Genomic DNA, 15,572 nt, shown 5'->3' on the forward strand with positions numbered 1-15,572 from the left:
TTGGCAAATCTCAGTGTACTTTTATATATATAAAAAAATATAAAAAATTGTATTTGATCTGAACTTTCTTACCTATGATTGGTTTTGCTTTATCACTTTGTAGTCTCAAGTAAGATGCTACTGCGTCACTCCCATCAGATCCATCTACAATCAGCTCAATCTCATGAGAGCTTAAGATATTGCCGTCTTTATTGACCGCCTCTACGGCAAGCTGAGCACCAATCCCTATACTACTAAACTCTGCGATGTTGTCTGGGAAAAGACCTCCGAGGTAGATCTTTCTCTTAGGGTTCAGCTTGTCTGTTAAGTAAGAAAGAACAAGGTGTTTAAAAAAAAATAACCCCAGAAAAAAGCGGATCCGGGTCTCGTTTTAGATATCCAATGATGATGATGCTCGTAAACCTTCTTGGCGAGGGATTGAAGCGTCAGGCCATTAAATATTTTTTTAAGAATAAGGACAGTCAAATCACCCTCAGAATAATGCTGCATTTGCACAAGTTTTATACCATTGGAAAGCCCATCTCAAGGACTCACTCTTCATTATACTTTCATTTTTGTGAAATTTTTTTAGGCAGGATTAGCGGCCAGGGAGTAAAGCAACTTTTCAACTTTCTTAGTAAATTTTAGACACACTGCCTGCTATTGATCTAGACGATTTGGCTCACACAAACTCATGATCGTTGAACGTCAGAGGAATTTCAGTTAGACACAAGGAAATTGATTGCAGTGTAGAATTATAGTCCTTTAAAAAAAAAACATAAATGGTCTTTGGAATTAAAATCAAGTCCATGCAATTTATGTCTCGTCAATCAGGGGATTTCACAATATTTTTGTTTTCATAATGACATCATCGGGAAATCATGTTTTCATGACTCGTGGTCTCTTTGGAGTTCATGACGAGCTTTGGTTTAAATTTGCTCTGGGGTTTGTAGCATTAGTCAGAATTGTACACAAAGTGAAATCACAGAAGCTGTTGTGTGTTACTCGGGTCTTTGTGGTTTCAAACTGAGAATTGCAAGAGTCTACCACACAGGTCGTTGTGGTTTAACTGAGGTAGGGGAAGTAGAATTGCAAAAGTCTACCAGACGGGTACTCATTAGTGGTTGGGTTGGAGCTCAATCAAAGCTACAACTTTTGGAACAGCGTCTAGGGAAGATATTTTAGTTGCTGTTATAAATATCTTTAGAAAATAGAATTAGCTGTCTCAAACGGCTTACCAATCAAAAGGACATTTCGTCAGCGTTTTCACGAAGTAGCACTCACTGCTATACCAGGACCAGCAAAAAATAACAATCAGAGAAAACAGCCTCTGAACTTGAACACTTTTTAGAAACCCATCTCCCTTCAAAACTTCACAGTACTTCCATTTAAACTTCTCAATGTAGATACTTGATAACTTGAACTTAACAATAAATCTTATTTTGACTCATTTGCATAATTAATTATGAAACTAGACACGAGAGAAGATCCGTGCTACTTCGGGAAACCAAAAAAGTGCGAAATATGTCTTTTTTGTGATTTCACAAAGTAGCACACGCCTATACTACAACACAGCATTTTGTGTTACTTTATGAAACTAGGTCAGGGCGTGCGTTGCGTGCTACTTCGTGAAAACGCTTTTACCTCACTTTGGGTCGAGTACGTGCCATGCATTACAATGGTAAACAGATGTTTGGGTGCTGTTTCGTGAAATAAAAAAATGCCACGTTTGTGCAAAAATTGAAAACACTAATTAGCTTAATTAAAAAAGTAAAGCTAATTTAAAAAGTAGCGTGCTACTTCGTGAAAACGCTGACGATTTATGGTATAAATGCAAAAAATAATTAATGACCCTCGGAGAGTCTTTCTCAAAGGCTAATATCACAAAATAATGGTGGTTGAAGCTTAATCAAAGCTTCAACTTTTGGGACAGCATCATGGATATTTTAGTTATTTTATAAACATCTTTAGAAAAAAAGATAGAACTAGCTGTTTCAAACTGCTTACAAACCAAAATGATGGTATCAGTGAAAAAAAAAAGGTAATGGACTAATATTTTGAACATAACAGAGTCTTGCTCGAAGGCTAATATGACAAAACATTGGTGACTGTAGCCTAATCAAAGCTACAGTTTTGGAACAGGGCCTGGGACAATATTTTAGATATGTTATAAATATTTGGAGAAAATAAAATTAGCTGTTGCAAACTGCTTTCGGAGCCAAAAGGACCTAAAGGTACACATGCAAAAAATAGTTGATGGTCTGAGGTTTTGACCCTAGCAGAGTCTTTCTCAAAGGACAAAGCGCTCAGAAAATGCAAGGGATGAAGAAATGACGGAAGTGGCAAGAGATAAATATTCTTTACAAACTTTGCGAAGTGGAGTAATTTTACACAGCGCTACAAAGTTAACTAGTGTTACAAACAACCTGCTGCAAAGTTTATAACCACATACGAGTGCCTTCAGTAAAACTAACCTTTTAAAAATATAAAACAGAAATGCAACTTGGGAAATTGATTGAAGAAAATTGACAAGAAAACTCAATTACCTGGAACCCATGTACTCCAAACCACTTTGTTTGCTTTCAACCATTCACACGCAAAGTTCTCCATATCACCATCACTCCGATAAAACGTGCCTAAGATCATCAACATCTCAAAATCGCTGAAGCTGAGCTCGGTGATCATCATACTGATGTCAGGTGCATTCTGGGATAGCGGAAGCCATGACACTTTGCTGATGGGGTAGGGTTGGAAATCGCAGCCGTAGCTCGTCTCTGACGTGGATCCTTCCACGCATGTTGGGAAGGAGATCCGATGGTAGAGCCCGGACGCTGTTAGGGGGTTGGGAGTCCAGCTGAAGTAGAGGGTTGGCTTGCTGCCTTGGGAACGAGCGGTGACGTAGGTATCGAGGTGTGGACCAATCCAAGCGACGATGACGGGGAGGTTGAGACTTACAATTTGACCAATCAGCATGCGGAATGAAGTATCTAAGAAGTAAACAAAAGGTTATAAAGTGTCAACAAAGTTTTTTATTAAACCTCCTAAGTTTGAATGAGGTCATAGGTCACTGAGAATTCTTCATATTTTTTTCATCTTTGAGAAATCTCTCATAAAATAGAATTTTTTCATGAGACTTGACGAATCATCAGCATACCAAATGGTGTTTCTAAGAAGTAAACAAAAAGTCATAAAGTGTCAACAAAGTTTTTTTTTATAAAACCTCCTAAGTTTGAACGACGGCACAGGTAACTAGATTCTTCATCCTTTTTGCATCTTTAAGAAAACTCTCAAAAATAGGATGGTTCATGTGCTTTTGTAGGCTGTTCCTTGACAGCCCCGCTTTTTAGAACATGCCTCCACATTAAAATATTATTGACTGTACTTTTCTGCTTCTTGATAATGATATGTGGAAATTGAAGCATTGCTTTGAATTGAATTTTGTAATTCATGAAAAATAATGCTTCAATACCCCATATTTGGTTAATTTTTTAAACAGGAATCTCCTTTTTCATTCCTCAACCTAAAACCATAGGGATATGAGAAACCATGCATCATTTTAATAACACCAAAAAATAAAAATCAACGTCCATCTGAGGTCACTACTCCGATTAACCCCTCCTCCTCCTCCGACTCTCAACCCCATTCACATTGACTCCTCACAGCAAAAGGTCAGCTAATCTGTGTCACTGCTGTGCCAGCCAAGTGTGAGAGATATAACCAAGATGTGAGAAATCAGCTCCAAGGTATAGCAATCACGGACTGTCCGCTAAATCTAGGCTGTCACCGTATCATTACTATGTCATCAATGATTCAGTGGAGTAACAGTAATGTTCTTTAATGCCATTGACACAAATAGGTCTCTGCATAAATTGCAACCAATGAGAGACCCCCTAGTATACACGGTTTCCTGTGACAGCCCTCTGTATCTTACAGTAAGAAACTGGTTAAAGCCATTGGACCCTTTCGGAACAGAAAAAAGTTCACAGATTTACAAATAACTTACAGGGTTTACAGAAGGTAGTGGTGAAATACTTCTCTTGAAATATTATTCCATGAAATGCTTTACTTTTTGAGAAAATAGTAAAACAATATAACGAGAATTACGGATTTATTTTAAACACATGTCATGACACGGCGAAACGCGCGGATACAAGGGTGGGTTTTCCTGTTATTTTCTCCCGACTCCGATGACCGATTAAGCCCAGATTTTCACAGGTTTGTTATTTGATATAGAAGTTGTGATACACGAAGTGTGGGCCTTGGACAATACTGTTTACCGAAAGGGTCCAATGGCTTTAAAGGCACTGGACACTATTAGCAAAATAGCAAATTAGGAAAGTAGCACAACGGTTCCACTTGGCTTTGGACGCACCACTGGAAGTTGGTCAAACTCTGGGGCCTCCCCAATGCTGTTTAAAAGTACTGGACACTATTGGTAATTACTCAAAATAACTGTTAGCATAAAAGCTTACTTGGTAACGAGCAATGGAGAGCTGTTGAAAGTATACAACATTGTGAGAAACCTCTCCCTCTGTAGTAACATATTTTTTCAAAAAAAGAGGTAACTTCTCACTCAAAAAGGCTTCAGGCCTGAAGCCTTTTTGTAGGCATTTGAAAGCACACAAACGAGGGTATTTTTGCTTTCATTATTCTCTTGCAAATTCGATGACCAATTGAGTAAAAATTTTCACAGATTTATTATTTTATGCATAAGTTGAGATACACCAAGTGAGAATACTGGTCTTAACAAATTACCAAAAATGTCCAGAGCCTTTAAAGTGACAGGATACCAGCATATACAGTGGTTATTCACTCTAGCATGGTTTATGCGTTAAACATCACTGAGGGATAGGTGGCTTAATGATTAGCAATGTAAAGGGTTGTTGGATCCAGGATTACTCCCTTGGTGCCCGGTATCCGGTGTTATTCACTGATGACCAACCAACTCCCCATCCATCACTGTAGTAGGAACTGCTTATTCATGGCGGAAACATTCAAAATTAAGGTTATTTTTTTTCTCTCAGATTTTTACCTGTTTGAGTAATTTTTGTAATTTTTTGTAATGACAAGTGACATGCATATAAACTACCTATGATTGGCAGAACCACTGGTACTTTTCAGAACCAACACAATTCAAAAGAGATTTTCACATGGTGTTACTGCAAACCTCTCGTAAGCTGTGTTCCCATTAGACTTCTGTTGCCACGCAGAAAGTTACAGTGAATGGCTTTGGTGTAATTCTACCGGGCGTTCTCACCTCGACTTCCCACCATGCCGCGATGTTGCCTAAAATATACTTTAGTTTGAAGAATATCATCTACATGTACGTAAAAAGGAAGACATGAGAAAGCCTTCCAAAAAGACTCTACCAGGCAATAATTTGTTTTCACAAAATGTGAATAGATAAGAGACTACAAACCTGGAAAGCCAACTAATAGAGTAGAGCAACCAGAGATAGTTGCGTTTCTAGCCACCCCGGCTTTACACCACGTCGGGATAAACATTCCATTCACACACGGTTCCTTCTCGCAGTAAAACCTCGGCCCTTCCGAAGAAGACTTCACCCCCTTCAACGGAGGTCTGATGACGACGAGTCGCTGTAGATCGGTCATGGGTAGGGAGAGCTGGTCGATCATCTTAGGGGAGTGGAGACTTTTCCAATGATCGGCGACGATGTGGTAGAGATCCCACATCTGTGCGACAAGACGTTGAGATATAAACCATCCATATCTAGTCAAGAAAAAAAAGCAAATAAATTAAAAGATTTATTTTGACCCCTAAGCACTTGAGTTCCAGGCCTTGAGTTTCACTCTTGAAGGGGCACAGCAATTTTCCTCTTGTAAGGGGCAATTCTAGGAGAAAAATGTAAAACTTGGCAAATGGCACCGAAGCAAAAGTACAGGACACCAAGGCAATGCTGCGGAGGCGCCAGTGACTTATTTTGAGGCCTGGTCATGAATACATACATTAAGAAACAAAGACCATCTGAAAACCTTGGAGTGTAAGCTATCAAAAGCAACAATTCATCAAAATGTAATACAAATTATTTGTTTTCTTGTAATATATTTATTTGTTTGTTTATTTGTTTAATTAATTAATTAAAAGATAAATTAATCAATACTTTTTTATTCATTTTCATTTTACAAAAGGGGAATTCCATTAAAAATTTCCAAAGTTTATGGGGAAAAAGGTCCCCAAAAACTTTTGCAAGGGCAGCAAGGCCAAGACCAGGGCAACAGATGCCATGGTGGCATCTGCGTAATTCCAGGCCTGTGGTCCCCTGCCAAACATTGACAGGTCATTAACTGCCCTCTGGGTTGAAATCAAAATAACAGCGATTTGTGCGATATTCAAATACTTTTATCTTCGATTAAACAGAACTTCAGAAAGTAATCTGGTTGATTGGTACCAGTAGGAACTTTATAATCAGTAAGCATCTAAATTAAAACTCATCTAAAAAATTTTCTGATAATAACAACCCAAATGTTTGTTTTGAAGAAGAATATGGATCCCACCAACGAGCACAAAGGTGGAAGTGCAATTTAAGCTTGGTGTTTGCGGACAAATTGTGACACAACAACAAGACAGAAATCAACTTTATAATCACACAATCAATCAAGATAAGATTAATTTTAATACATCGGACCCAAAGCTAACACAGAGTGTTTGCATAATGTCAAAGGTCGAGCTCATTAATGTGGTTAAAGGAAAAAAAACAATAGCTGTTGCAGACTGTTAATAAACTAAAATGAACCCCTTGTGCAGGAAAGAAAAGTTTCAACAAATCAATAGTTGGAAACAAGTTGCCCCTTTTTCAATTTCAGCAGCAGTAAAAAAGCAAGAGCAATTGCTCCCAAAGAAATAAGATTTCAAATAAACTTGTTTTTGCCACTCCAAAAAAAAAACTGAATAGAAAAAATTGCAAAGGGGTAAGGCCTTTTTAAGTACAATTTCAAGTGAACTGTTTTTGTGTCGATCTCAAAAACCTGAATAGAAAAAGATGATAGGGAGTGACAGAAGGTTTTTCATGAAATGAGTTTTTTCCTTCTTATTTTATTAATACCAGCTCAGAAGTGTATTGTAAGAATGGTTGTCATCCCCCGAACTGTTGAATGCTTTGTTTCACTCAATAAATTGAATTTCACAGCGGGTTTTGTCTTTGCCATTCGACCCCTCCCTTTTGCATCACTCTTTACACGATTAAGACTATAGCATAAGGTGTTGCTGGAATTTCCAGTTAGGAAACGTGGAAATCAGTTAATTGGCTGACAACCGCAGCCTTCCGGTTTCCCACACCTAATAAAAATAAAAAAGTATAACAATATACAGTCTCCGAGCAGCTGACACGTACGAATCCTAAAAAGGTTTGATGCTACAATGGAATAACCCACAAAACTGACTCATAACCCCGATATTTAATAGCAAGGAAAGTATTTTACAATTCAAGGCTATTCAAATAATCAAAGTTAGGTTTAATTTAGGCCTGGGGCCATTTCTCGGACATCTGAAAGCACACAACTTTATGCAACAAGGAAGTTTTTTCTTTCAATGCTATCTTGCAACTTCAATGACCAATTGAGCCCAAAAATTCATGAGTTTTATTATTTTATGCATATGTTGAGATACACCAAGTGAGAAGACTGGTCTTTGACAATTACCAGAGGTGTCCAACGCTTTAGGCCCAATGATTATTGAAAGCAATAGGATCACTTTTGAGGAGAGGGAGGGTGGGTGCACGTACACACTGACTGTGATCTGAGGAAGACTGTAATGGGTGACTTGATCTCTAGTACCATCTGTCGTTCGGAACTCAGTTTGCAATCGATAGACCGAAGTGACTGTAAGGCTTTGATAGGGAGAGGTGGAAATCGGATAATGGATAATGGATTTGATATTTCCCACTTTAATCAAAAAGCATAACATAGATTTCCTTTTTCTCACCCGTCTGTTGAAGCGTGTTTTAGACAGCGCTATTGGGTAATGTTTGGAGTGGGTTGGAATTTAAAATATTGTAAGATAATTTGCTTTAAAGGGAAAATTAATGGCAAAAAAAACCTATGGTTAGAAGCCTAGACAGCAGTGTTTGATTGTATAAAGCATTTTGAGAAACTTTTCACTTTGACCTAATGTGGTTATGTAAAAAGTTATTATATTTGTGCAGCAAGGGTGTTCTTTCTTTCATTATTCTCTTGCAACTTCAGTAACCAATTGAGCCCAAATTTTCACAGATTTGTTATTTTATGCATGTTGAGATACACCAAGTGAGAATACTAAGTCTTTGACAATTACCAAAGGTTTCCGGGGGCCCAATATCAAAGAGCATGTAAGCACAGAATTGCTTAGCAGAAACAGATTATTGGCCAAAATTACATTAAGTTAGCATAAATATATTTGTGGTTGGTGTCAGTCTCAATTTTTGCTTAGCAAAGCAATTTTTTCAAATTTTTCAACAGCTTTATCAAATTGGGCCCTTTAAAGACACTGAACACTATTGGTAATTGTCAAAGACCAGTCTTCGCACTTGGTCTATCTAAACATATGGATAAAAAAACAAACCTGTAAAAATCTGAGCTCAATCCGTCGTCAAAGTTGCGAGATAATAATGGAAGAAAAAAACACCCTTGTCACACAAAGTTGTGTGCTTTCAGATGCTTGATTTTGAGACCTCAAATTCTAAATCTGAGGTCTCGAAATCAAATTCGTGGAAAATACTTCTTTCTCGAAAACTACTCGACTTCGGAGAGAGCCATTTCTCACAACGTTTTATATTACCAACCTCTCCCCATTACTCTTTACCAGGAAAGGTTTTATTCTAATAATTATTTTGAGTAATTACTAATAGTGTCCAGTGCCTTTAAGAGATACAGTGCGAAAAGGGCTGAAGACATACCTTGCGGTGTATCCTAAGAACCCATTGATTGAAACGGTCCCAGTCTGTAGCCATAAAGCTGCCTCCAGGAGGTTATCTTGCCAAACTTCTATGTTCACTGAAGAATTGGTCACATCTTTAGGCATCAACCATGCTCGACAACTTCAAGAGAATGGGAAAGAAACAGTCAATGCTAGTAATTAAGTAGTTCTGATTACCCCATAGAGCTATATATATTGACTAGAGCGCTAACCTGTTCTGCGTTTTAAAGCCACCCTGGGTGCAGACATCTTTGATGTGTTGCGTGACTACGGAATGATTTTAATTTTAACACACACTGTTGCGACTGCCCATCGCGCTACAAAATCCGTAAGTTCGACTTGATTGACGTGCTCGTAGTTTGTACGCTCATCAGCAGATTGTGCATTCACATTTGCTGCATTTTTGGTTCGATGACACATAGAAAAGAACAAACGCACTATATCATGCAAATAGCCGTACAATTGCCGTACAAAATTTCAAGCTTTTGTATTGGTTTGTACATAAACAATGATGCGCCCACACGGCTTCAAAACCTTCGTGCGTGTATAACGGGGTATTAACGCTCTAGTCATTATATAGCTCTATGGATTACCCTCATAACAAAGCAAATTGTGATGCTGCAAATTTGTGGCAAATGATTCTGTGAGCAGGGTATGAAATTCAAGTTCTGGTGGTTAAGTCATCGGAGTGTGGGTTTGAATCCCCATCATGACACTTCAATCAATCAACAACATTTATTTCCATACATACATATACATTAATAAACAAATTGATTTTACATAAACTGAAACTGTATGGAGGCTCGAGCCATTAAAAGCAAAAGCTTGTAGGCCGAGATACCTTGTACAGAGCAAAACAAAGATAGATAGTATTTATATGATATAACAATGTGTCCTTGAGCAAGATACTTTACTATAATTGCTTCTCTTCACCAAGGGGGGTATAAATGGGTACTTGCGAGGGTGGAGGTTGATATTGTGTCATAAAAGCCTTCAGAGTGCCACAGCTTTTGAAATGAAGCTTGGCGCATTGCCAGTGTTTAACCACAAGCTAGTTGGACTGTCCAAAATATTCACTAACTTGTCAAAAACTGTTATTGTTTGACTGCAAAAGACATCCACCTACTTGTCACATATCAGAAGTTGATATTGCAGACGACACTTTGTAATTTACACCCTCTGACAAGCATGACTGTGGTTCACCGCAATGGCCTAATTGACACCTACATACCCGGCAAGCACCTTATTCATACTACCGTACTACAACCTCAAAGTGGATTATGTGTCAAAACTTGTTCACATTTATTTTGAATAAGTTTAAACAGTCTCTCAGCATCTGTTTGCAAATTGTACACAATGTTATTTCTCAATTGAACAATTTAAGATTGTCACTCTATGACATGCTCTGTAAAAAAAGAAAGAAAAAAAAATAAAAAAAATAAAAAAAATAAAAAATAAATTGGGCCGTTACATTTGAGACTAGATATACTACGAGGCAATGTCTGGTGCTCCCATACACTGCAGTAGCAGCAAATGAGCTATCATCAATTTTATTTCAAACCTTAGGCCTTGGGTTTTGTTCTTTAAAAGGCACAGAATTTTTCCTCTGGTAAGGGCATTTATATAAGAGGTAAATGCATTGGAACTTTGCAAAGGGCACCACAGCAAAAGCACAGGGCACTCCAGCAGTAAGTCATTTTGAGGTTTGGTGGACAAAATACTTTGGCACTATCTGATTTGGGTAAATTTGTCTGTAGACACCCAAACCAAACAGTGCATTCCTCTAGCGTCCACTATATCTCAAAAAGGCTAATGGCTGTGGGTGCCATCGGTTATGTTTATGTGGAGGCCTGAAAAACATGACATACAAAATATCAAATCAAAATCTTATCTTATCTTAAAATCAATGCCTATAGATGAGTTTCAACATGAGTGAGATCAAACATTGTGCAGGCATGACATCCCACAGGGGACAACAACTTCCAAACTTTAATTTCAAGATGATTCAGCAAGATTCCGCAGAGAGGAGCAAGAGGGGGAGAGTCGGGGGGGGGGGGGGTGGTGTTCTTTTCCGTTGTGAGCTAGTGAGGGGGTATGTTACTGGGAGCTTTCTTACCCCTTGGGAAAAAAAGCTACACCCCTTGACGCTGGACTTACCTGGTGTCCTGGCAGCCGGAGATTCGTTGCAGCGCCACCGTGGAGTTGTGAAAGTCACTATCGGAGTTCAAGATTTGCACGTCTTGATAACCAAGTACTTCCTGCGCAAGGATCTTGACTAGGTAGTTGTTGAAGTCTGCCGAGGGGTTAACCCCGGGTTTACCGTCGAGGAGAATGGGTTTTGGCTCTCCTTCGATGAAGAACTGCTTCTTGGGGAATACGTCTGTGAGACAAACAAAGAAATAAAAAGGCTTTTTAAAACTTTGCATTTGAAAAAATCCTGCTTGTTATTGTACAACAATTAAATCAGGTGAATTGATTCCTTCAACAACTTTTTTACAGAAAAAGAAAAAAAAAGTTGACACCCGACAACTTTTAAATTTTTAAAGTTAGTAAATCAATACCTATCCTCTAAACAATACAAAGATTTGGTGATCACGTTTAAACAGACTTTGTCTTGTTGATATTTGACTTGTTTTTATTGTGGCGATCAAAATACGGCAGATTTGTTTCTCTGAAAGAATGATTCTGGTATTCGAATTTGATTAAAAGTAAGTTTTGTTGAAAACAACACAGTCCTGTACTCTGTTAAAGGGAAGGTACATGTTTGATAATTACTCAAAATAAATATTAATTTAAAAACTGATTTGGTAACGAGCATTGGAGAGCTGTTGATAGTATAAAACATTGTGAGAAACGGCTCCCTCTGAAGTAGCATAGATTTTGAAATAGAGGTTATTTCTCACTAAAATAATAAAAGACTTCTAGCTAGAAGTATTTTATTCCTACTGAAAGAACACAAATTCGTCCAACAAGGGTGTTTTTTCTTTCATCATTTTCTCCCAACTCCGATGACCAATTGAGCTCAAATTTTCACAGGTTTATTATTTTATGCGTATGTTGAGATACACCAAGTGAGCACACTGGTCTTTGAATTACATAATTGTCACATGTTGGTGTTTTGCCTTATCATACTAGAGCAAATGTCCTACCACAGATGTCTAGAGACAGTTCAAATCCTATGTGTTAGCATGTTAACAGTTCGAATCCCACCCGAGTGATTTGCCTGTGAATTATTTCCACAGAATTTGGGAAAGTATTGAGTAATGCTTTATACACATCACTCAACAAATTATATTCCAAAAAGATGAGAAACTATTTGAAGCAGATCATCAAAACCAGGGCAAGTTCATAAAAAATACAAAATGGTTTGCAAAGATTAAAACCTTAAGGAAAGAAGCCAAGATTTCTACGATGCCTGGACACTCCAAAGGGAATTTATACAAACATAGTGACAAACATTTGTAGGATGGCAGGACAATTTATTCTCTCTGCCTTACAGGTAGAAATGATCAACCAATCTGTCAGTCAATCAATCAAACATCTTAAGTGTAAAACCTTGGGAGTTACTGTAGGCTTTCCCAGCGATGGTTCAAAGTGACACATTCATCCATACTCTGGGAATTCATGAGTTATTGAGAAAGTCATAATATTCCTCCGGCAAAGATTTGTCATTTTTTTATATGTTGAAATAAACAAACAACTACTTGTCAACAGACCATCTTGGATGGTTTCTTTTTGTACATTAAAGGCAAAACATATCTTTGGTTTTTTGAACCGTTTGATAGTTTATTCCTACATAAATGTAAATGTATAAAATAAAAGTTAACATGTGACGATTTCATTTCAGAAGGTGGTTGAGCTTTTGAGATGTCGCTAAAAATCCAGAGTGAACATGTCCACGTACTAGGCAAAAAATCCCTAACAGCAAAAACACAGTCTGAGAAACATTACTGACAGTAACGCTTCTCCGATTAAACTTTTGGGGCATAACAGCTGATATCTTTTAACAAAACCACATTACTTCAAAGTGAAATGATTCTCAAAATACTTTAAACTTTTGAAAGCTGCTGTAATCAGTCTAACCAAAAGTTTTTATTGCCAACTAATTTCAAGAGTGACTTACCAATAATATACTTTCCCTTCAAGAGAATAATTATTAGAATGCAGAATGTTTTAAAGCATTATTATAAAGCTCCTATTATTAAATATACAAAGGGTTCACAATAAGTTTGACAAATAGATTCCCTTTTATATAATTCACTTAAATCGTTTTAACTGTCCCTTTAAGCTTAAATTTACAAAATTTCTTTTTTTCAGTTGTTTCTCATAGCCGTGTTCTGCACACACCTCTAACAGAGACCACAAAGTATATTTTAAAGATTATTAAGTTGCCAAGATTCAATAAATGATAGTTTGTGTTGTTTGTACAACACAGACAGTCTTTCGAAACTATAGTTTGTCTTTAAGGGACAGTTCCAATCTCATGAGGCTAGATTCACATACATTTATTGAACATCATTCATGGTGAGTAAACATGACACATAGGCCTACACAGACTTGACCGAAGTACATTTTTATTGCTAGTGTGATTGTAAAATGAATATTTTGTAAAATTGCCATTCTGAAAACCAAGAGACATGTCTAGAGGGAATTTTAAACCTAGTTTACAAGTCTTTAAACTATGTCTTAGACAACACAATTGAAAATAATGTATCAATGTGCTTTAGATTAGTCCCCTGGTCACTGGGCCAATAATATTCCTTTAATCTTTCTCAGCTTCCGGGGGAGTATACAGCCATAACCGCCAAGGGGCTCTGAAGGTTTTTCAAACACAATCTAACTTTACCAATTAGACCTCTTGATGAAGAGAAACAATTATAGTAAGGCATCTTACTCAAAGACGCAAAAGTGTTGTGACCAGGATTCGAACCCACACTCTGACTTATACTAAAAACGACCAGAATTTGAATTTGACGCTCTACACCGCTCGGCCATGACACCCCGTCATGTATTCATTGAGGAAACACTGTCAACTTGTCACAGGCATTTATTTTAACAATCGTTGGGGGAAAAAGAAGTGAAATTTCCTCGATTGAGGTCACATACTATGACTCTTCTTTCTAACATGCTCCTCTATAGAGATATAACACAACGGACTGCTTCCAATCCATGACTACTGGGCCCAATTTCATAAAGCCTGTACGCACAAAAATTTGCTTAGCATGAAATTTCTTCCTTGATAAAAAACAAGATTACCAACCAAATTTTGGATTGTTGCATATTGCTTGTTACTGGCATTTAGCTGTTGTTTGCTTTTTCTGAAAATCATGTGAAAATTTGGTTGGAAATCCTGTTTTTATGAAGGAAGAAATTTCATGCTAAGCAAATTTTTGTGCTTACAGGCTTTATGAAATTGGGCCCAGGTAGAGGTGCGAGGTTGGCAAGAAAATGGAACTCTGCCATCTTCTTTACTAATTGTCACCCCTTAGATTTCCATTAGAGGCCAGCCCAGGTCAAAGATTTCAATTGGCACCGCCAAAACCATTATCCAAATTCACTTCTGAAAAAACACACAGGAAATGATAATAAAATGCGCCAAAGATGGATGTTATGTCCAGAAAATTAAATATGACCGATAGGAATAAATCAAGTAGCCTTTGACGGAGGAAATGACCAAACGTGGTTTCAGGCGAGAGGTATGTGGTGAGTTGATCTGGTTTCAAGACTCTAAGGATTAATGTTGACCTTAAATAGCTGTTACTCATCAGGTTGTTTTCCCCAAATGAATTCACTAACAACCTCGGGGGACCTGACCATTTTTCTATGAAACCAAATGCGCTAAATTTAACAAAGATTGGGACTTTGACAATCAAAGTTTTTTAATTTGAAATCTGAGAGGATGCAAAAGCATTGGGGGGGGGGGGGTAAAGAGTATAATTGCATAATTTAAATTTCATATTTACAATGGGCCCAATTTCATAGACGTGCTTAAGCATTGGTTAACAATTTTCTGCTAAGAACACCAGTCATAAATTGTATTTGTGACTTTTTGGGCTGGTAACCTTTTTCTGGTAAGCATAATTAAGTTGTGTTTAGCTGTTTTTTTTGTGCTTAAGCAGCTCTATGAAATATAGCCCTGATGTGTGAAAAGCGTTGTGTACTGAGTGCTTTTTGAGTCCCAAACGAACGACAAATCAAAGGCTAAACAAATTCTTTTTGTTTCAGTGTCAGTTTTGTAAAAAATTACACTGATCTGGAAGAAAGTATAGGAAAGCAGCTTATTGGAGCTAGAATTCACCTTCGCAGATTAGCAAAAAGAAACTTCTATAATGCCAATGTTAGATCTTTTGATTTACCTTTTATTGAAAGAAAGTCAGTAACTATAGGAAAATAGCAGTTGCTCTATAGAGCTAAAATTCACCTTGCAAATTAGAAGCGTAAACTTCCTTAATTAAGTTTGTCACCAACTAATTGTAGTTGTGTCAGAGTCCAGTAGTGAACTATTTATTCCAAGTCATTACCAAGTATCAAGTCAGTTCTTACAAATCCACCTCGAGAAGCAAGTAATTTCTTACAAGTCAATGTGCAAAGATCAAGTCATTTCTTATAAGTCAGAACCCAGTTCACAAGTCATTCCTTCCGAGTTCAAGTCAAGTCATAAGTGTAAATAAAAGTGACTTGAG

The 15,572-nt window shown here is 37.4% G+C and overlaps 1 protein-coding gene across 2 annotated transcripts in view; it reads right to left on the reverse strand.

Annotated features, from left to right (window-relative positions):
- LOC139934860 (uncharacterized) overlaps positions 1 to 15,572 on the reverse strand; it is a 57,129-nt gene that overhangs the window by 22,795 nt on the left and 18,762 nt on the right. For both annotated transcript variants that reach the window (XM_071929273.1, XM_071929274.1), the window contains 5 exons: positions 11,047 to 11,269; positions 8,870 to 9,010; positions 5,399 to 5,709; positions 2,526 to 2,966; positions 73 to 300 (listed from right to left, as the gene is read on the reverse strand). In XM_071929273.1, the coding sequence (XP_071785374.1) occupies positions 73 to 300; positions 2,526 to 2,966; positions 5,399 to 5,709; positions 8,870 to 9,010; positions 11,047 to 11,269 (1,344 nt within the window). The remainder of the gene's footprint in view (positions 1 to 72; positions 301 to 2,525; positions 2,967 to 5,398; positions 5,710 to 8,869; positions 9,011 to 11,046; positions 11,270 to 15,572) is intronic.

The sequence above is a fragment of the Asterias amurensis genome, chromosome 3 (assembly GCF_032118995.1).
Source record: "Asterias amurensis chromosome 3, ASM3211899v1".
NCBI classification, from domain to species: domain Eukaryota; kingdom Metazoa; phylum Echinodermata; class Asteroidea; order Forcipulatida; family Asteriidae; genus Asterias; species Asterias amurensis.